The sequence below is a fragment of the Trachypithecus francoisi genome, unplaced genomic scaffold (genome assembly GCF_009764315.1).
Source record: "Trachypithecus francoisi isolate TF-2019V2 unplaced genomic scaffold, Tfra_2.0 Lachesis_group0, whole genome shotgun sequence".
Taxonomy (NCBI): domain Eukaryota; kingdom Metazoa; phylum Chordata; class Mammalia; order Primates; family Cercopithecidae; genus Trachypithecus; species Trachypithecus francoisi.
This window is the reverse complement of record NW_022681453.1, coordinates 87,902,543-87,926,259: the sequence shown is the minus strand read 5'-3', so window position 1 is coordinate 87,926,259 and position 23,717 is coordinate 87,902,543. Positions and strand designations below refer to the sequence as shown.

Genomic DNA, 23,717 nt, shown 5'->3' with positions numbered 1-23,717 from the left:
ACAAAGAACTCAAACAAATATACAAGAAAAAAACAAACAACCCCATCCAAAAGTGGGCAAAGGATATGAACAGACATTTCTCAAAAGAAGACATCCATACAGCCAACAGACACATGAAAAAATGCTCATCATCACTCGCCATCAGAGAAATGCAAATCAAAACCACAATGAGATACCATCTCACACCAGTTAGAATGGCAATCATTAAGAAGTCAGGAAACAACAGGTGTTGGAGAGGATGTGGAGAAATAGGAACACTTTTACACTGTTGGTGGGATTGTAAACTAGTTCAACCATTATGGAAAACAGTATGGCGATTCCTCAAGGATCTAGAACTAGATGTACCATATGACCCAGCCATCCCACTACTGGGTATATACCCAAAGGATTATAAATTACTCTACTACAAAGACACATGCACACGTATGTTTATTGCGGCACTATTCACAATAGCAAAGACTTGGAATCAACCCAAATGTCCATCTGTGACAGACTGGATTAAGAAAATGTGGCACATATACACCATGGAATACTATGCAGCCATCAAAAAGGATGAGTTTGCATCCTTTGTAGGGACATGGATGCAGCTGGAATCCATCATTCTTAGCAAACTATCACAAGAAGAGAAAACCAAACACCGCATGTTCTCACTCATAGGTGGGAACTGAACAATGAGATCACTTGGACTCGGGAAGGGGAACATCACACACTGGGGCCTATCATGGGGAGGGGGGAGGAGGGAGGGATTGCATTGGGGAGTTATACATGATATAAACGTCATGCACATGTACCCTAGAACTTAAAGTATAATAAAAAAAAAAAAAAAAAGAAATAGTTGAGTATAATGCAGATTTCTCCTTTACCTATACTCAATTTCATTGTGAGAAATGCTAGAAGAATAAACAAAACCGCACCCAGATGAAAAGAGGCCACATAGGAATACACCAAGCACTCTCATGCCCGACACTTCAGACATCTTCCAGCTACCTCAGTTCACCCATGAGTTATGAACTACACCCACCCTCATATGGTGTTATAACTTTCCGTTCTTCTTCGGATAATTCTCCTTCCATCACTTTACAATAATGTATAAGCTACAATCTTTCCAAAGTCCAATTTTACGAACAAATGTCAGAAATTCATCAAGGTTAAGTGACATATTTATTATGGTATTTATGTATTTCTTAACCACATGGGACATGTAAACTGTGCCACCATTTTTATTAGGTTCCTTTTTTGTTTGTTTCTGAGATGGAGTCTCACTCTGTTGTTGCCCAGGCTGGAGTGCAGTGGCGCAATCTTGGCTCACTGCAACCTCCGCCTCTCGGGTTCAAGCTATTCTCCTGCCTTAGCCTCCCGAGCAGCCAGGATTACAGGTGCACGCCACTATGCCTAATTTTTTTTGTATTTTTATAGAGATGGGGTTTCACCATATTGGCCAGGCTGGTCTTGAACTCCTGATCTCAAGTAATCTGCCTGCCTCAGCCTTCCAAAGTGCTGGGATTACAGGCATGAGCCACCGTGCCAACCACTAGGTTCCTTTAAAAAAAAAAAAAAAACTGTATTGTTGACAAAGTTTCTGGGTATTGTGCCCCTAACTTTATTATTCCCATTGCCCCTGTAGTTTTTATCACATGATTTTCAATGATTTTTAGGAACTAATATATCATTTTATAGTAGAATAACTATATGATGAAGGTGTTTTGTTTTCATTGAAAGTTTTTGAATAAACTCCATAAGTCTGTTTGTTCTAAGACTCTTTCCAACATGGTACACACATGCAGAGTATACAGTAGATTGCCAGAAGCCATAGAGTAGACTTGGCTCCATTTCTAAAGCTTCCATTTTTATGATATTTGAAGAAATAAATCAATTCATATAAAATACTTACTGATACACTACATAGCAGAATACAAAAGAGTGCATGAAGTCTTAAGAAAAGAAAAGGAAGTTTGGATTTGCAAAAACAAACCAAAAAAAACTCCGAGCTATACTGCCCATATTTTCTGCCATTGAGGACTTTGGGAGAAAAGTTTGATAAACACTGTTCTAAGTAAATGTTAAAATCCCCTTAGCTGATAAATATATAGACTAATAAGAAAAATAAAAAATCACTCTGGCTGCTGTGTTGAAAATGTACTGTAGTTGGGAAAGGGTTAGACATGTTAAGAAGCTATTATAAAAATAAAAGATGCTGGTGGCTCAGACTAGGGTGGTGGCAGTGAAGATGGTGAAAAGTGATCAGATTCGAGATATATTTTGAATCTACAGGCAACAGAATTTCTTGATGGACTGGATGTGAGGTGTGGAAGAAACGGAAATATAAAGCATGATCACAAAGTTTTAGTCTGTAATGACAGACATGATAAAGTTGCCACCAATAGAAAAGCAGAGTTAATTGGGTTGGGGGCATGGGAGAACCAGGAGTTCAGTTGTGGATGTGTTGAGTTTGAAATGTCTACTTGACATTCACGTAGAAATGGCATCATAAATATGAGTTGTCTTCTATCTTCTCAGTTTATAGATAAAAAACATTGCATCAGATTGTTTGAGTCATTTATCCAAAATCAAAGTAGCCAGGTAGAAGCAAAGAGAAAAGGTCTCTTGACTCCCAGTCCAGTGCTATTCTTAGTAAACCTTCCCAGAGAGTAGAGAACTTTCCATTAAAAGAGACTCATTGTTTTAATGAATCCAGTGAATCAATATTTTTATAGGTAAACAAATTCTAATATTCAAGAAACTAAATCAAGATCTATTTATCAATATAAACAACAAAAATACACCGAAATTATTTGAATGGCAAAAGGAGAATGCATAAATATCTTGGGTGGGCATTCAACAAATTCATGTATATTTAGGACAGACTCAAAATCTGTGCCTAGCACTTTCTAAAAGAAGTGATATTCCTTGTCCTAGCTGTGCACACAGGATTTCAATGCACTTCCAATGCCATCTGCTTACTGTAGTTACCATTATCTCCTGGAGCACAAGTTTGAGAGGGCCAGAGTCAGAGAAGGCTTAATGTTTGTCTCTATGTCTGAGATATTTCATAATTTAACCTTTTTTCAAAGAAATAAAACTGTAAAAAAAAAAACCATTACTGAATTCTTGCTTTCTAATAAACCACAACAATCAAATTAGTTAATTTTCCTTTTGCTGACATTGCTAGAATGTCCCAGAGACTGTTAACTAATTTGATAGTTCCATTTTTCTGTCACTTAATGACTGGAATTGTAAACAAGTCTCATTAAGTTGTGTGAACGTCGAAGAATTTCACTCTATAAAAATTTCATAGGGTAATTGTGACAATTAAATGTAAAAAATCCTGTTAAAATGTAAAACTCTATATGTCTATAAACGCCAATGTGTAAGGGATGATGGTAGGGTGGAGGATATGTCATTTCATAAGAGGTCAGGGAGTATCACCACCACCCCTCTACTGGTCCATCTTTGCTGCAAGAGTACTGCCAGTGTGCACCAAAAGAATAACCCCACACTGGGCCACATCCCTGACAGAAACACACACAGGGATCAGTACGTTCTGCCCCTGCTTTCACTGAATGTGCTACAGACACAGAAAGATGTAGACTTCCTGCTCTTCTAGGAATCCTATTCGTGATCATTTGATGCTTTCCTAAAGCCTGAGAAACAGACATTTTTCTATAAAGTGAAACGACCAAGATTTAGCACAAGTTGTTGATAAGACAAACACTAAAATTTCAATTTCTCTCCTGTCTACAGCTCTGTCTCTCTCATATATTGCCTCTTTGCATGGACTCACAGCCAGGCCACATGGTACATATTCAATATGCTGACAACTGATGGTTTAAGAAACATTATCATGGAGAAGTCTGTCTAATATAAAGTAGCTGCTTTCTAAATATTCATTTGAAGTTAGCTCCTTTGAATTTCAGCAGATAAGATTTCGAAATTGGTACAAAGATCTATACAAAAGCTCATAATATCATTTTTAATTTTAAATTTTTACAAATTTTGATAGATTTAGGGGGTACAAGTGCCATTTTGTAACATGGATACATGGTGTAGTGATGAAGTCTGGGCTTTTAGTATGTAAATTATAGCAACCATTTAAATACTTTTTTTCATTCTTCATGTTTGTCTTTCTCATTCACACACACATATGCACAACAAAGAAAACCAATTTTTTAAATCTCTGAATGATGTAAAATATTCTAATAATTTAAATATATATGCATTACAACATAGGGGTTGAACACTGGCTTTGTGACCTTGGACAAATCCCTTAAACTCTCTATGCCTTAATTTCCTTCTCTTTAAGAGACAGATAATATCAACACCTACCTCATTATATTGTTTAGAGGATTAAGTAAATTAATACAAGTAATAAAGTACCTAGAACAATGTCTGGCCTATAACTTCTACATTAGTATTAGCTAATATTTTTAATTTTATTTAAAATGACTCTAATTAGGTGATTATTGAGTATGGTTATTCTAAACCATTTAAAAGGGCAAACATCATTGTCCATTCTTGTGAGTAAGAAGCTTTTCACAATATTCTAAGTAACTGCTGATATATTAGTATTTTTAGTTATTAGGCCCAGATTTAGAGTGAAATGGCATGCTTCAATATCCAATCCAGAAAACTAAATTATGGTCTACCTCTTATAGTGGTCTACCATGAAGTCTACCAGCCTAACTCTATGACAAGATAATGAAGAAAAAGTGTCATCTCTCTATTCTTTGGCATCTTTATGATGTTTTAACATGCAAGTGCATATCAGTACTTTGAATGCTTGGAAATTGTACTGCCTCAACATTTGTAGATATATATACTCACACTGTATGTGCATTGCATTAATCTGATGATATGTGCTGCATTTTTGGCTAGTTCTTATGATGGAAGACTTTCTCTTCACATGGGCAGAATCATTCTATCTTTCTTTGTAAAAATTACTCTTGGGAGTTGGGATGGTGAAGGAGAGAAAGAAGGTGTTTGTTTCCAGCTGATGCACAGAAAGATGGGACAGTTTGAATCAGCAGGCAGGAGAATCCAAGGAAATGAATGAGATGATCAATTTGGGGCAGCTCCAGAGAAAACCCGTTCTGCTTTAACCAATTAACAGACTTTCATTCATTCCCCCTCCTTCTCTAATCACCTCCTAGTAGTTGTGAATGAGGTGCACTGTGATCAGGTATTTATTAGTTAATACATTATGCAAGAAATACATCTCTTACCAGGAAAAAAGCAGAGATAAACATTTTTCCCTTTGAATGATGAAATCCAGTAAGGTCTGAAGTTAGGTTTTCAGGAATATTGTGTTACTGTCAGGGTATAGTAACACAGAATCTATTGAAACAAAATGCACTTAGCATGTATCCATGACTAATTAACATGGAAACATAGCCTTTGCAAAATTTACAGTGTGGCCATCTTGGTCACACCCAAAGCTGAATCAATCAATAAAGTCTCATGCTCATGGATTGGAAGAATCAATGTCATTAAAATGGCCATACTGCCCAAAGCAATTTACAGATTCAATACTATTCCTATCAAACTAGCAATGTCATTCTTCACAGAATTAGAAAAAAGCTACTTTAAAATTCATGTGGAATCAAAAAAGAGCCTGAATAGCCAAAGTAATCCTAAGCAAAAAGAACAAAGCCAGAGGCATCACACTATCCAACTTCCAACTAAACTATAAGGCTACAGTAACCAAAACAGCGTGGTAGTGGCACAAAAACAGACACATAGACCAATGGAACAGGATAGAAAACTCAGAAATAAAGCTGCACATCTACAACCATCTGATCTTCAACAAGGCTGACAAAGATGAACAATGGAGAAAGGACTCCCCATGCAATAAATGCTGCTGGGATAACTGGCTAGCCATATGTAGAAGAAAAAAACTAGAACCCTACCTTTTATCATATACCAAAATTAACTAAAAATTGATTAAATAATTAAATGTAAGACCTCAAACTAAAAAAATTCTAGAAGAAAACTTAGAAAATATCCTTGTCAACATTGGCCTTGGCAAAGAATTTATGACCAAGCCCCCAAAAGCAATTGCAACAAAAACAAAAATTGACAAGTGGGACTTCATTAAACTAAAGCGCTTTTGCACAGCAAAAGAAACTATCAACATACTAAACAGATAACCTACAGAATGGGAGAAAATATTCACAAACTAGGCATCTGACAAAAGTCTAATATCTAGAATCTATAGGGAATTTAAACAATTCAAAAAGCAAAAAACAAATAACCCCATTAAAAAGTAGGCAAAGGACATGAACAGACACTTCTCAAAAGAAGACATATATGAGGTCAATATATGAAAAAATACTCAGCATCAGTAATACTCAGGGAAATGCAAATCAAAACTACAATGAAATACCATCTCACACCAGTCAGAATAGTTACTAAAAAATCAGAAAATAACAGATGTTGATGAGGTTGCAGAGAAAAAGAAATGCTTATATACTATTAGTAGGAATGTAAATTAGTTCAGCCACTGTGAAAAGCAGTTTGGAGATTTCTCAAAGAACTTAAAACACAGCTACCATTCAAACCAGCAATCCCATATCATTATATCAAAAAGACACATGCACTCACATGTTCATCACTAGCTATTCATAACAGCAAAAACATGGAATCAATCGAGGTGGCCATCAATGGTGGATTGGATAAAGGAAATATGGTACATATATACCATGGAATACTATGCAACCAGGAAAAAGAATGAACTCATGTCCTTTGCAGCAACTTGGATGGAATTGGAGGCCATAATCCTAAGTGAATTAATGTAGGAACAGAAAGCCAAATACTGCATGTTCTCACTTATAAGGGAGAGGTAAACACTGAGCATATATGGATATAAACATGGGAATAATAGACGCTGTGCACTACTAGAGGGCAGGTGGGTGTGGGTTGAAAAACTACATATTGGGTACTCTGCTTACTACCTGGGTCCAATATACCCATGTAACAATCGTGCACATGTATCCTTTATATCTAAAATAAAAGCTACATTTTTTTAAAATCATCCTTTGGAATTGATTTCTCTTTCCTCTCTCTATGTATGGGTGTGTGTGCACATATGTACACTATGAACACAAGCATGTTTTGATATTGGTCTGATTAGTTAAACAAAGTCAACCAAAGCAATACAAACTGTACATACTAAGATTATACTACATACACATTTGGTGCTAGTTAATGTAGAGCTTACAACAAATCCTAAAACACAGTTCATTTCCTCAAGATTGTTACCTATTAGGGTTACAAAAATGAGTAAGATCGCTTTTTATTCATTCATTAGGATCCAGCAGAAACTTGCTAAAGGCTACATAGTAGATTTTTCAAGAAGAGTCAGGCTTTAGGTATTTTGTGCAGTTACTGCTTTGTGTGCATTACTGATTTTATTCATATTTTGGATTCCTGTAAGAGTATTACTAACTTAGGTTTTTGGTTGTTGTTGTGATAATAATTAAGTGAGGTAACATATTTTACACAGTAAAAGGCAGTGTTAATAGAGGTTAAAAATCAGATGCTTAAGAATCAAATAAGCTGGATTACCTTGAGTTATTTAAACTCTAATACTGTTTCTTCATCTATCAAATAAAGATAGTAAAAGTACATAATTCAGAGGGTTAAACTCAGAGGATTAAATAAATTAATATATTCTAGTATACTGTAAGCAATCAATAAATGTTAAAATGCTACTACATGTTTGATAATGTTAGTCAGGCAACAAATATGGAAACATAATGGCTCAAGAGTACTCTGAAAAACTGTGGCTAAACCATAGAGTTTGAGAAGGAAACTGAGACAGATGAGGCTGGGCACAGGCCTAACTGTGAAGAGCCTTGCAGGTCATGTTAATTTTGATCTTAAAAGCAACAAGGAACTATTAAATTGTCTTACAGAGGAGAGGCACATGATCAAATTTATTCTTTTGAAGATTTCTGGCCAGGGTGGAGAGGAGGGCTCAGAGGGAAGCAGAGAGACCTCTTGGCAAGCCTCTGTACCAGGAAATAAGTGTAGATTATATGAATTAGTGTAGGGACTGTGGGGTCAGAGAGAAATGGATGGAATCAAGAGATAATTAGAAAATAGGAGAAGAGAAGGGAGAAAGCAAGAGAAAAGAATATGGGCAACTAGATGGATGATAATGCCATTCATTCACTGATAAGAGGAACCTAGAAAGAAACAGATTTATGAGTAAATGATTGATATAGCTTTGGGCACAATGAACTTAAAGAGAGCTTAGAGAAGTTAATCAAGTAGATTATGAAGTTAATCAAGATAGAGAAGTTAATCAAGTAGATAATCAAGAAGTTAATCAGTAGACTGTGAAAGTTGGATGAAGCGACCTCTAAGGTTCCTTCTAGTTCTATCATTACAACTATAGATTTACTGATCCACTGTCTGTTGCAGTGGCAATCACAAGGAATCTCTGAGCTCTGCCTCTCTGTGGTGAAGAAACCACACACAGCCAGGCATAGTGGCTCACGCCTGCAGTCAATCCCAACACTTTGGGAGGCTGAGGCGGGCCAATTGCTTGAGCCCAGGAGATCAAAACCAGCCTGGGCAACATAGCAAAACCCTGTCTCTACAAAAAACACAAAAAAATTAGCTGGGCATGATGGTTTGTGCCTGTAGTCCCAACTACTTGGGCAGCAGAAGTGGAGGATCACTTAAGCCTGGGAGCTCGAGGCTGCAGTGAGCTGTGATCATGCCACTGCACTCCAGCCTAGGTGACAGATCAAGACCCTGTCTCTAAATAAATAAATATAAAAATTAAAACAGAATAAACCACACCCAAGAGACCACATGATCCCATATTTAAGTAAATGCTCAATCATCCCACACCCTGGTATAGACTCAGTGCCATTGGCTGTATGAATAAGACTACACAGAGTCCTACTTCTTTCCTATTTACTTGTGTTTGATTTGAAACCTGGATACACCCCACTACCACCCACATATATATTCCATTTATGGTTTTGCCCCGACTCTGATGCCCAGGTTGGATCTCTGGACACTGACTCACCTACTCGGTTTTTCAATCTGTCCTTCCCTCTAATTTGAGGCAAAATTCTGGACTGTGACCTGGATTGCAGGCTCTAGTGGTACTTTCCTACATAACCACCCACATGCTATTACAATTTAGATACTCTGATGATGAATAGAATTGGAAAGCTTTAGCCCCTATAGGCTCAAAATCCCTTACCTCCTGTGATCTTCTTTGTACTGATACTTCCCAGAAGCCAGAAATTACCTTAGCCCCAAGCCCATGGTGAACAGAGTCAGGAATCAAAATATTGATAGATTCATCAAGGTTATGCTACTGCTAAGTTTCAAGAACATAATCATCAATAGTCAATAAATTGATCCATAGCACCACCCATCATTTAATAAACTATCCTCCACTGTGGTGTACCATTTCAGAACAATTTCATCATTAGCCTTTAAACCTCGACAATAATAGGTCATTCCATATAAGCCATAAATCTGTTTTCTCATCTAAGAGAGGAGCAAGTTTGCCTCATAATAAGGTCAGACAGCAAATGCACACAGTGGCTGTGGTGATGGCTTGGGAATGAGGAAAAATATTTGGGACTTATCCACAGGCCTGGTCATTGCAAACTGGCAAGAAAATAGAAAGGCACCATTAAATTTGGGGTGAGTCTTGAATTAGGTTATGACACATCTGTGTTGCCAAACATGAATTTTGGGAAAAAGAGACACTCACCTGCTTACAGTTTCCTTTGCATAAGTCAGTTTCTAAGGAAAACAAGAACATAAAAACGACTGAGTTAACAACAGTTATTAAGGAGTAAATAAAACTTATTTCATAGGAACCACTACTGCCCTAACATGGTAGAATCCATGTTACTATTCTCTATGGTTAGACAAGTGATTAAAACAAGTACTAATGATACCAAGTTTGTTTTGTGACTATAGCAACACCCTGACATTCAGTCTGCTTATATGCACAAAAGTTCCTATGCTCTTTCTTAATGGGCACAAATAACAGACTTGATCTGTCAATCATTTTATAAAGGTATAAAAGTTATAGATTTGCAGAGTTTTACATAAACCTGCCATGGACTTAGAATCAAAGAATTTTTTTTTTTTTTTTTTTTTTGTGAGACGGAGTCTTGCTCTGCCACCCAGGCTGGAGTGCAGTGGCCGGATCTCAGCTCACTGCAAGCTCCGCCTCCCGGGTTTACGCCATTCTCCTGCCTCAGCCTCCCGAGTAGCTGGGACTACAGGAGCCCGCCTCGTCGCCCGGCTAGTTTTTTGTATTTTTTAAGTAGAGACAGGGTTTCACCGTATTAGCCAGGATGGTCTCGATCTCCTGACCTCGTGATCCGCCCATCTCGGCCTCCCAAAGTGCTGGGATTACAGGCTTGAGCCACCGTGCCCGGCCAGAATTTTTTATGTGATGTATTTATAGTAATTCTCATCCTAGAACAACGTAAACATGTGGATAAAATAATTGATAAATTTGTTTCTACAGAATTCAGACAAAAAAGACATATCATACCAATAATTGGATTATTCTCCAGGGGCATTCTAAAGCAAATTGCCTGCAAGTTTCCCCTAAATTAGGATTGTTATTTTGAGATCAATATGATAGAAGGAATAGTGGAATCAGGAGACCTAGTTTCAAGTTCCAGTTTCCCCTCCTTAACTATATAGGAAAATCCCAAATCTCTCTGGTGCCAGGCCTCAATTTCCTCATCGGTAAAACAGAGAGACTATTACTCTAAATACCTCTCATTGCATTTAGAAATGACTCACTGCTCTTCTTGCTCTACAGACTCTCCCAGAATAATCTCAGCCACTCTCATGGTTTCAATTATAGGCATACCTCTGATATATTACAGGTTTGGTTCCAGACCACATAAAAGCTCAATGAAGCAAATATCCCAGTAAAGCAAGTCACATATTTTTTTGTTTCCTAGTGCATATAAAAGTTATGTTTACATTATACTGTAGTCTATTAAAAGTGCAATAACATCACATCTAAAAAAGGTATATACCTTAATTTTAAAATACTTCATTGCTAAAAAATGCTAACAATACTCTGAGCCTTCAGCAAGTCATCATCTTTCTGCTTCTGGAGGGTCTTGCCTCCCAGTTGATGGCTGCTGACTAATCAGAATGATGGCTGCTGATGACTGAGGGAACGGTGGCAGTTTCATAAAAATAGGACAACAATGAATTTGGCCCCATCAATTGATTTTTTTCTTTCACAAAAGATTTCCCTGTAATATATAATGCTATTGATAACAGTTTATCTAAAACTTCTCTTAAAATTGGAGTCAATCCTCTCAAATCCTGTCACTTCTTTATCAACTGAGTTTATGTAATATTCTAAATCCTTTACTGTCATTTCAATAGTGTTCCCAGCATCTTTACCAGAAGTAGATTCCATTTGAAGAAACAACTTTCTTTGTTCATTCATAAGAAGAAATTCCTTCTTCATTCAAGTATTATTATGAGATTGTAGCAATTTAGTCTCATCTTCAGGCTGTACTTCTAAGTCTAATTCTCTTGCTATTTCCACTACATCTGTGGTTACTTCTTCTAATGAAGTCTTGAGCCCCTCCAAGTCATCCATGAGAGTTGGAATCAACGTCTTCCAAATCTTTATTAATGTTGGTATTTTGACCTCATCTATTGAGTCATGAATGTTGTGAGTGCCATCTAGATGGTAAATCCTTTCCAGAAGATTTTCAGTTCACTTTGCCTAGATCCATCAAAGAAATCACTATCTATGGCAGCTGTATGAAAAGTATTTCTAAAATCACAATACTTAAAAGTTGAAATTACTCCTTACTCCGTGGGTTGCAGAATAAATATTGTATTGGCAGGCACAAAAACAACAGTAATCTCCTTGTACATCCCCATCAGAGCTCTTGGGTGGCTACATGCATTGCCCATGAGCAGTAATACTTGAAAAAAAAAATTCTGAGCAGTAAGTTTCAAAGATGGGCTTAAAAGGTTCAGTAAACCATACTGTAAACAGATGTGGTGCCATCAGACTTTTTGTTCCATTTATAGAGCATAAGTAGAGTAGATTTAGCATATTTCTTAAGGGCCCTAGGATTTTTGGCACGGTAAATAAGCATTGCCTTCCAACTTAAGTCACTAACTGCATTATCCCATAACAAGAAATTCAGCCTGTCCTTCATAGAAACCAGGTATTGACTTCTCTCTCACTATCAAAGTTCTAGATGGCATCTTTGTCCAGTAGAAAGTTGCTTTATCTACATTAAAAATCTGTTGTTCCATGTAGCCACCTTCATAAATTATCTTAGCTAGATCTTCTAGACAACTTGCTACAGCTTCTGCATCAGCACTTGCTTATGTTATGAAGATAGCTTCTTTTCTTAACTACATAAACCAACCTCTGCTATCTTCCAACTATTCTTCTGAAGCTTCCTCGCCTCTCTCAGCCTTCACAGAATTGAAAGAGTGAGGCCTTGCTCTGGATCTGGCTTTGGTTAAAGGAATGTTATGGCTGCTCTGATCTTCCACTCTGACCACTAACATTTTCTCCATATCAGCAAGAAGGCTGTTTTGCTTACTTATCACTCATTTGCTCACTGGAATAGCACTTTTAATTTATTTTTATTTATTTATTTATTTACTTTTACTTTAAGTTCCAGGATACAAGTGTAGAATGTGTAGGTTTGTTACATAGGTATACATGTGCCATGGTGGTTTGCTGCACCTATCAGCCCATCATCTAGTTTTTAAGCCCCACATGCATTAGCTATTTGTCCTAATGTTCTCCCTCCCCTTGGCCCCCATCCCCCAACTAGCCCTGGTTTATGTTGTTCCCCTTCCTTTGTCCATGTGATCTCACTATTCAACTCCCACTTATCAATGAGAACATGTGGTGTTTTGTTTTCTGTTCCTGTGTTAGTTTGCTGAGAATGATGGCTCCCAGCTTCATCCATGTCCCTGCAAAGGATATGATCTCATTCCTTTTTATGGTTGGATAGTATTCCATGGTATATATGTACCACATTTTCTTCATTCAGTCTATCATTGATGGGCATTTGGGTAGGTTCCGTGTCTTTGTTATTGTAAATAGTGCTGCAATAAACATACATGTGCATGTGTCTTTATAGTAGAATGATTTATATTCCTTTGGGTATATACCCAATAATGGGATTGCTGGGTCAAATAGTATTTCTGGTTCTAGACCCTTGAGGAATCACCACATTGTGTTCCACAATAGTTGAACTAATTTTCATTCCCACCAGCAGTGTAAAAGCATTCCTATTTCTCAATAGCCTCGCCAGAATCTATTGTTTCTTGACTTCTTAATAATCGCCATTCTGACCGGTGTGAGATGGTATGTCATTTTGGTTCTGATTTGCTTCTCTCAAATGACCAGTTATGATGAGCTTTTTTTCATATGTTTGTTGGCTGTATAAATGTCTTCTTTTCAGAAATGCTGTTACATCCTATGCCCACTTTTTGATGGGGCTTTTTCTCGTAAACTTAAGTTCCTTGTAGATTCTAGATATTAGACCTTTGTCAGATGGGTAGATTGCAAAATTTTCTCCCATTCTGTAGGTTGCCTCTTCACTCTGATGAGAGTTTCTTTTGCTGTGCAGGAGTTTTTTAGTTTAATTAGATCCCATTTGTCAATTTTGACTTTTGTTGTTACTGCTTTTGGCATTTTCGTCAGGAAGTCTTTGCCCATGCCTATGTCCTGAATGGTATTGCCTAGGTTTTCTTCTAGGGTTTTTGTGGTTTTCGATTTTACATTTAAGTTTTTAATCTATCTTGAGTTAATTTTTGTATGAGGTGTAAGGAAGGGGTCCAGTTTCAGTTCTCTGCATATGGATAACCAGTTTTCCCAGCACCATTTATTAAATAGGGAATTCTTTCCCCAGCTTGTTTTTGTCAGGTTTGTCAAAGATGCGACGGTTGTAGATATGTGGTGTCTGAGGTCTCTGTTCTGTTCCATTGGTCTATATGTCTGTTTTGGCACCAGTACCATGCTGTTTTGGTTACTGTAGCCTTGCAGTCTAGTTTGAAGTCAGGTAGTATGATGCTTCCAGCTTTGCTGTTTTTGTTTAGGATTGTCTTAGCTATACATGCCCTTTTTAGTAGTTTTTTTCTAATTCTGTGAAGAATGTCAATGGTAGTTTGATGGGAATAGCATTGAGTCTATAAATTACTTTGGGAAAAATGGCCATTTTCACAATATTGTATCTTCCTATTCATAAAGATGGAATGTTTTTTCATTTGTTTGTGTCCTCTCTTATTTCCTCGAGCAGTGAGTGGTTTGTAGTTCTCCCTGAAGAGGTTCTTTGCATACCTTGTTAGCTGTATTCCTAGGTATTTTATTCTTTTTGTAGCAATTGTCAGTGGGAGTTCATTCATGATTTGGCTCTCCGCTTGTCTATAATTGGTGTATAGGAATGCGTGTGTATTTTGCACATTGATTTTGTATCCTGAGACTTTGCTGAAGTTGCTTATCAGCTTAAGGAGTTTTGGGGCTGAGACAATGGGGTTTTCTAGATATAGAACACTGTTGCCTGCAATCAGAGTCAATTTGACTTCCTCTCTTCCTGCTTGAATACATTTCTTTCTCTTGCCTGATTGCCTTGGCCAGAAATTCCAATATTATGTTGAATAGGAGTAGTGAGAGAGGGCATCCTTGTCTTGTGCCGGTTTTCAAAGGGAATGTTTCCAGCTTTTGCCCATTCGGTATGATATTGGGTGTGGGTTTTTGTCATAAATAGCTCTTATTATTTTGAGATATGTTCCATCAATACCTAGTTTGTTGAGAGTTTTTAACATGAAAGGCTGTTGAATTTTGTCGAAGGCCTTTTCTGCATCCATTGAGATGACTGTGGTTTTTGTAATTGGTTCTGTTTATGTGATGGATTACGTTTATTGATTTGCGTATATTGGACCAGCCTTGCATCCCAGGGATGAAGCCAACTTGATTGTGCTATATAAGCTTTTTGATGTACTGCTGGATTGGGTTTGCCAGTATTTTATTGAGGATTTTTGCATCAATGTTTATCAGGCATATTGACCTGAAGTTTTCTTTTTTTGTTGTGCGCCTGCCAGGTTTTGGTATCAGGATGATGCTGGCCTCATAAAATGGGTTAGGGAGGAGTCTTTCCTTTTCAATTGTTTGCAATAGTTTCAGAAGGAATGGTACCAGCTCCGCTTCATATCTCTGGTAGAATTCGGCTATGAATCCATCTGGTCCCACGTTTTTTTGTTTGTTTGGTTGGTTGGTTTTGTTTTGTTTTTGGTTGGTAGACTATTAATTACTGCATCAATTTCAGAACGTGTTATTGGTCTATTCAGGGATTCTGAATCTATTCAGGATTTCTTCCTGATTTAGTCTGGGGAGGGTTTATGTGCCCAGGAATTCATCCATGTCTTCGAGATTTTCTAGTTTATTTGCATAGAGGTGTTTATAGTATTCTCTGATGGCAGTTTTTAATTCTGTGGGATCAGTGGTGATATCCCCTTTACCATTATTTATTGCTTCTATTTGGGTCTTCTCTCTTTTCTTCTTTATTAGGATAGCTAGCAGTCAATCTATTTTGTTAATTTTTTCAGAAAACCAGCTCCTGGATTCATTGATTTTGTTGTTGTTGTTGTTGTTGTTGTTTTGTGGGGTTTTTTTTGTTTTTTTTTTTTGGAGGATTTGTCATGTCTCTGTCTCCTTCAATTCTGCTCTGATCTTAGTTGTTTCTTGTCTTCTGCTAGCTTTTTGATTAGTTTCCACTTGCCTCTCTGGCTGTTTAATTGTGATGTTAGCATGTCAATTTTAGATCTTTCCTGCTTTCTCTTGTGGACATTTAGTGCTATAAATTTCCCTCTTAACCCTGCTTCTGGTACATTGTGTCTTTGTTCTCAATGGTTTCAAAGAACTTCTTGATTTCTGCTTTAATTTTGTTATTTACTCAGGAGTCATTCAGGAGCAGGTTGTTTAATTTCCATGTAATTGTGTGGTTTTGAGTGAGTTTCCTAATCCTGAGTTCTAACAGGATTGCACTGTGGTCTGTGAGACTGTTTGTTATGATTTCAGTTCTTTTACATTTGTTGAGGAGTGTTTTACTTCCAGTTATGTGGTCAATTTTAGAGTAAGTGCCACGTGGCACTTAGAAGAATGTGTATTCTGTTGATTTGGGGTGGAGAGTTCTGTAGATGACTGTTAGGTCCACTTGATACCAAGCTGAATTCAAGTCCTGAATATCCTTGTTAATTTTCTGTCTTGTTGATCTGTCTAATATGACAGCAGAGTGTTAAAGTCTCCCATTATTACTGTGTGGGAATCTAAGTCTCTTTGTGGGCGTCTAAGAACTCGTTTCATGAATCTCGGTGCTCCTGTATTGGGTGCATATATATTCAGGATATTTAGCTCTTCTTTTTGAATTGGTCCCTTTACTACCATGTAATGCCCTTCTTGTCTTTTTTTTATCTTTGTTGGCTTAAAGTCTGTTTTGTCAGAGACTAGGATTGCAACCCCTGCTTTTTTTTTTTTCTTTCTTTCCATTTGCTTGCAAATTTTCCATCACTTTATTTTGAGCCTGTGTGTGTCTTTGCATGTCAGGTGGGTCTCCTGAATACAGGACACCAGTCAGTCTTGACTCTTTATCCAATTTGCCAATCTGTGTCTTTTAATTAGGGCATTTATTCCATTTACATTTAAGGTTAATATTGTTATGTGTGAATTTGATTATGTCATCATGATGCTAGTTGGTTATTTTTGCACACTAGTTGACGCAGTTCCTTCACAGTGTCTTCAGTCTTTGTATTTTGGTGTTTTTCTGCAGTGACTGGTACCAGTTTTTCCTTTCCATATTCAGTGCTTCCTTCAGGAGCTCTTGCAAGGCAGGCCTGATGGTGATGAAATCTCTCAGCATTTGCTTGTCTGGAAAGGATTTTATTTCTCCTTCACTTAAGAAGCTTAGTTTGGCTGAATATGAAATTCTGGATTGAAAATTCTTTTATTTAAGAATGTTGAATATTGGCCCCCACTCTCTTCTGGCTTGTACGGTTTCTGCTGAGAGGTCCACTGTTAGTCTGATGTGCTTCCCCTCTGTTGGCAACCCTACCTTTCTCTCTGGCTGCTTCTAACATTTTTTTCTTCATTTCAACCTTAGAGAATCTGATGATTATGTGTCTTGGGGTTGATCTTCTCATGCAGTATTGTAGAGTGTTCTCTGTATTTCCTGAATCTGCATGTTGACCTGTCTTGCTAGGTTGGGGAAGTTCTCCTGGATAATATCCTGAAGTATGTTTTGCAACTTGGTCCTTTCTCCCTGTCTTTTTCAGGTACTCCACTCATCATAGGTTCGGTCTTTTTACATAGTCCCATATTTCTCAGAGGTTCTGTTTGTTCCTTTTCATTCTTTTTTTCTAATCTTGTCTGCATGCCTTATTTAAGCAAAATGGTCTTCAAACTCTAATACCCTTTCTTCCGCTTGGTTGATTCGGCTATTGATACTTGCGTATTTTTCATGAAGTTCTCATGCTGTGTTTTTGAGCTCCATCAGGTCATTTACATGTTATTCTAGTTACATTCAACTTGTTATTCTAGTTAGCAGCTCCTGTAACATTTTATCAAGGTTCTTAGCTTGTTTGTATTGGGTTAGAACATGCTCCTTTAGCTCCGCAGTGTTTGTGATTACCCACCTTCTGAAGCCTACTTCTGTCAATTCATCCATCTTATCCTCCATCCAGTTCTGCATCCTTGCTGGAGAGGCACTGCAATCATTTGGAGGAGAAGAAGCACTCTGGCCTTTTGGGTTTTCAACCTTTTTTTGTTGATTCTTTCTCATCTTCATAAGTTTGTCTAGTATCAATCCTTGAGGCTGCTGACCCTTGGATTGGGTTTTTGTAGGGAATTTTTTGTTGTTGATGCTGTTGTTGTTTTCTGTTTGTTTGTTTTTCTTGCAATGGTCAGGTCCCTCTTCTGCAGGGCTGCTGCGGTTTGCTAGGGGTTCACTTCAGGCCGTCTTCATCTGATTCACTCCCATGCCTGGAGATGTCACTCGAGGAGACTGGAGAACAGCAAAGATGGGTGCCTGCTCCTTCCTCTGTGATATCTGACCTCAAGGGGCACCAACCTGCTGCCAGTAGAAATGCTCCTGTATAGGGTATCTGACAACCCCTATACAGGAGACACTGTGAAGAAACTGCGTTAGAGGGTCTCACCCAGTTGGGTAGCATAGGGAACAGGACCCACTTAACAAAGCACTTTGACTGTCCCTTGCTGGAGGGAGTGTGCTTCACTGTGGGGAAACCCACTCATCTGGGCTGCCCAGATTCCTCAGAACTACCAGGAGGGAAGGCTAAGGTCTGACAGTCCACGGAGACTGTGGCCACCCCTCCCCCTAGAGGCTCAGGCCCAGGGAGATTAGAATCTGTCCCTAAGCCCCTGGATGGAGTTGTTGGAGTTCCTGCAGGGAGGCCCCGCCCAGTGAGGAGGGACGTGTCAAGGTCCGGCCTGAAGAGGCGCTTTATCTGCAGTCTGCCACAGCCAGTGTGTTGGGCTGTGGGGGATACTTCTTGGGACAAAGCAGTCCAGCCTCCCTGGCTCCAGCAGAAGAAAGACATGGCCTGGAGCTATAGAGATGGCTGCCACCCTTCCCCCGCCTGGGAGCTTAGTGTGTTAGGCAGCTATCAGTCCCCTTGTTGGCCATAGCCCCTCCTGCAAGGAGCTCAAAGGGCTTAGACAGCAGGCAGCCGCAGCTGTGGTGCTGGTTGCCCCTCCTGCTGGGAGCTCCGCAGGCTTAAGCAGATTCTAGCTTAGTGGCTGTTGAAAATCTGCTGGGTTCTGTGGTTGGGACCCTAGGCCCGGTGGTGTGGGCTCACAAGTGAGATCTTCTGATCCGTGAGTTGCAGAGTTCCATGGAAAAAGCACGTTTTCCCAGGCTGGGTAGCAGGCTCACTCACTGCCTCCCTTGGCTGGGGGCCGCGGCATCACACTGCTCTTCCTTCCTCTCTGTGTGTCATGCCAGCTGCCTAGTCAGTTCTGATGACAGAACCTGGATACCTCGGCTGCCAGTGCAGGATTCACATGCTGTTATGGTTCTTTTAGATGGGAGCCACATATTGCTGCTGTTTCTAGTTGTACATCTTGGCCCTGACCCCCACTTTTAATTTCTTTCAAGAACTTTTCCTTTGCATTCACAACTTAGCTAACTGTTTGGTGCAAGAGACCTAGCTTAAGGCCTGTCTCAGCTTTTGACATACTTTCCTCACTATGCTAAATCATTTCTAGCTTTTGATTTAAAGTGAGAGACATGCTATTCTTTTCACTTGAACACTTAGAAGCCATTGTCGAGTTATTAACTGGCCTGATCTCAATATTGCTATATCTCGGGGAACAGGGAGGCCTGAGGAGATGGAAAGAGACTAAGAAACAGTCAGTGGGTAGAGTAGCTGAAACACAAACAACATTTATCGATTAAACTTGTTGTCTTACATGGATATTGTTCATGGCACTCCAGAACCATTACAATAGTAATTGTAATTGTAATAATCAAAGATCACTGATCACAGATCACATAAGAGATAAAGAAAATAATTTTTTAAAGTTCCAAATAATTTGAGAATTACCAAAATGTGAGATAGAGACACAAACTGAGCACATGCTGTTGGAAAAATGTCACCAACAGTCTTGCTTAACACAGAGTTGTCATAAACCTTTGATCTGTAAAACACTGCAGTATCTGTGAAGCACAATAAAGGGCAGCACAATAAAACGAGGTATGCCTGCGATAAGTCCAAAATGGTGATTCCTATAGCAACACTGACATTCCAAACCCCTATCCTTGGCTTCATACCTAAATATCAAGCAATTCACATTTCACACAGGTGGTTCAAATGAACACATCAAAAGTGAACTCATTCTCCCTGCCACATCTTCAAAGCTGCTCCTTTGCCCCAGTTATTGGTTTAGTTACCCAAGCTAGAAAGTGGAAGGCTTCCTGGGCCATTCCTTCGCCCTGTCTCAACCCATCAGAGTCCTGCTAATTTTGTTCCTATTTACATCTCTCAAGTTCCCTTTGTCTATCTCATGGTCTGGTTGGTATCCTTATCCTCCTTGGCCTGGAGTACTGAAGCAACACCCTACCTTGTCTCTCTGCTCCAGTTTTATCTCCTATAATCCATCCTATGCTATGTAGAAACCATAACAACCTTTTTAAAATTCAAAACTGCCAAATCAGTTCCTGCAACTTACCTACCTACAACCCTTCAATGGTTTCCTATGATCTACAGAGTTAAATCCAAGCTAGTTCAGTTATCCATTTTTTAAGTCTGATCTCCTGTCATTCCTAGTCTACTTCTTGGTATATTGATCCAGGTCATTCCCTACAAACACTTGGCTCATGCTGTCCTTTCTGCTAGAATGTTTATCCCCAACTCTTCCTCATTTAACTAACTTGTACTTATCATTTACAACTCTATCCAGGCAACACATCATTCCCTTCATCTGCTTTTTCTATTAAATAATTATTGGAAGTATATTTTCTATGCCTTCAAATCTAAATTTACTAAAAGTTCCACTTGTAAGAGATACATTCCAAAGTAACATCAGAAGATTCTGTTCTTCTGGTAATACTAACCCATCACATATATTTGCTACACTAATGGCTGATCCTATATTGTGGACATAATTAAGATAGGCAACACAATTAGAAATATAAGTATGTATATGTGTGTGTATGTCTGTATAGTTTCCCTTAAATAGCTATCCCCATGTTAGCCACTGCAATTTGTAAAATTGGTAATGATCGAGAAAGGAGGCCCAATGGTGTGAAGGAAAGAAAACCAATTTTGGAAAAGAGAACTGGGTTTGGATTTAAGCTCCATCATATCTGGTTTAATGTTATAGAATAAAGAATTTAATAATTCTATGTCCTTATCTGTAAAGTGGGGATATTACCACCTCCTTATAAGGTTCCTGTTATAACATCTAATAACTTATTAATGAGTTTGATACATGACATGATACATGGTAGATACTGAATAAATAGTAGCTTTTAACATAGTTATTAATGCTGAGCAGTTAAAAATGTGACAAGCAAAAAAACACATGCAATACCTTTGATTAAAATGTGAGGTGCCATGATTAAAAGTTGCGTTCATTTTAAAACACACAAAACCCTGCACAGCTTCAAAACATTTGTACCCCTGCAAAATTTGTCTTTAGTCCACCCATGTTTATCAAACCATCCTTCTCTCCCCAACATCCCCCATTTAATAAGGTCATTCCTCTCTTGGACTAAATGTTAAAAGAGTATAATATAATTCTTATACTATAAATAAAATTTAAAAATAGAATAGGATAATATATTTTATTACCTTTATGATATACTAATCTGATTTGATTATACACAAAATAGCTCAGTGTTATTGAGTCAATAATTATTTCCTCAGTCTCTGTAAAGTATATAATACTTAGAACCAGTACTTAAAATAATCTTCACAAAGTTTACAAATTGTACCAAGTAAAAAAATACAATGTAGTTATTCCTTGTATACTCATTTAAACAAATATCTATTGCAGCTTTACTACCTTACGGGAATGCAAAAATGAACAATGACATGATCCTTGCCTTGTGACTTACAGTCTAGCAGAGGAATTAGTCACATATACAACTAATCATCATAAAATATAAAAAGTACAGTATTAAAAATGAATAAAGAATTGTGAGAGCTCAAAGAATTATGGTAGCTAAATCTTCTAGGCTGAAGGTTGGTTCCTTGCAAGGGAAGTTACATATGAGGACATAGAGGAGTTGAATAGATGGACAGGGAGAGATACGGAATAACAAACAGCAAGAACAATTTGCCACATATGTCCGGACAGTTTCACTGTCTTGTCATGAATACATATGTGCTACATGAAAAGGGAAAAGTGGCAGGTAATTCGTCTTTCTGCATGTTTATTTATCCTTTGCTAAGAGTAAAACAATGTTTAAAACAAGGAAAACAAGTGAGCACGCTCATTATTAGAATCATACCTATGCCTCACTAACATTTATTCAAATGAACTATGTCCTCTGTCTTAATTAGAGTTATTGCTATTCACTCTGAGTTGATAACATGTAAAACTTTGGCGAAAACATTTGACTCTCACAGATTTATATTCTTAACCTAAATCTTTGCTGAATATTATTTCCCAATATTTACATCTATAAACAAGGCTGAGGCTCTTGTCAGAGTTAATAATGTCTTCTTTTTCTTTTTGTAGACAGAATAACATGAAAATATTAATAATGTATATTATAGAGACCAGAGCTAGGAATAAAAGACTAGGCCACACCCTAGGGCTGCTTGCTCGGATAGCCCCGTTCAACAAAAGAGTAATACAGGCATTTCCCAGTTCAACAAAAGAGTAATACAGGCATTTCCCCGTTCAACAAAAGAGTAATACAGGCATTTGCCACTTGCTTTTGCTTCCTTTAGGCTTTAGCTGTGTATATCCTCCTACAACAGTCCAGGAATTCATTCCTTTGTTGTGACACTTACCTTCATGATTAAGCTTCTATGTTCCACAGATTCACTAAAATTTGTGCCCATTTCAAATATACTTGTGACTCCATCCTCACACAAATTCATCCAGTAATGATATTCCTCACGCCCAGGAAGTCGATCCCAAAATGTCCTGAAGGCTTCCCAGACAGCTTCCTGACACACTAGAAAATAGAGAGTTGTATTTTACAAAAAGCTAACATGCTCTGGGGTTCTTACGATGATCATAGACTGATTCATACAGATTCCTTGAGACACTCAAGTGTCCTTTCTGGAGGGACCTAGGAATGATTCTCAGTCAAAGGCCTTCTGTATGTATGTCCAGTTTAAACTTTTCATTTCTGAAGAGAATTTATATTTCCCATTCCTTTCTCTTACAAAGGGAATTGATTCATCTCTTCATGAGCTGGAGTGTCTCCCCCATCTCTTAAAAAAATCCATATTTATACTTTACAAAAGTCGAGCTGATATTGAGTATACTGTATTTAATCCAATTGTTTTCCTAATGGACACAGTGACTTTCAGTTTCCTTAATGTTCGCAGATGTTCTCTTAAAGTCTTAACTTCAAAAACCAGCTTTTTTGCTTTTCAGGATCACTGGGGAAAGAGACACTGACATTTATAAATGGCCTGGAGCTTTTTGGCTAAATGCAGTGACATAACCACATTGCATCTACTTGCTTAAAATGTCATCACATGTTTCTGATTTAAAAAAAAACAAAACAAAACAGGAGTATTCACACTTTTCCTCAAAGCTTACAGGAAGCAGAAAGTACTACATAAAATTGAGTAAAAGATATCCACCTGAAATTATCACTCTCAAACTACTATATTTCATATCTGAGAACAGAAAACAATTGTCTTTTTTTATACATAAAAAACTTATGTCCACACAAAAACCTGCACACAGGTATTTATAAAGTCGCTTTATTCATAATTGCCAAAACTTGGGGGTGACGAAGATGTCTTTCAATAGGTGAAAGGATGAACAAACTGTGATATATCTAAAATATTACTCAATGATAAACAGAAGTGAACTTTCAAGCTGTAAAAGACATGGAGAAAACTTTAATGCACATTGCTAAGTAGAGGAAGCCAATCTGAAATGACTGCATACTGGTGATTCCAATACCATTCTGGAAAAGGCAAAACTATGGAGACAGTAAAAAGATCAGTGGTTT

At 37.9% G+C, this 23,717-nt stretch overlaps 1 protein-coding gene across 1 annotated transcript in view; it reads right to left on the bottom strand.

Annotated features, from left to right (window-relative positions):
• The window catches only part of IMPG2 (interphotoreceptor matrix proteoglycan 2), a 109,331-nt gene that overhangs the window by 69,681 nt on the left and 15,933 nt on the right, over positions 1 to 23,717 (bottom strand). Inside the window, exons 3-4 of the mRNA XM_033211434.1 lie at positions 22,534 to 22,700; positions 9,740 to 9,771 (exon numbers count right to left, since the gene is read on the bottom strand). Of these exons, the coding sequence (XP_033067325.1) occupies positions 9,740 to 9,771; positions 22,534 to 22,700 (199 nt within the window). The remainder of the gene's footprint in view (positions 1 to 9,739; positions 9,772 to 22,533; positions 22,701 to 23,717) is intronic.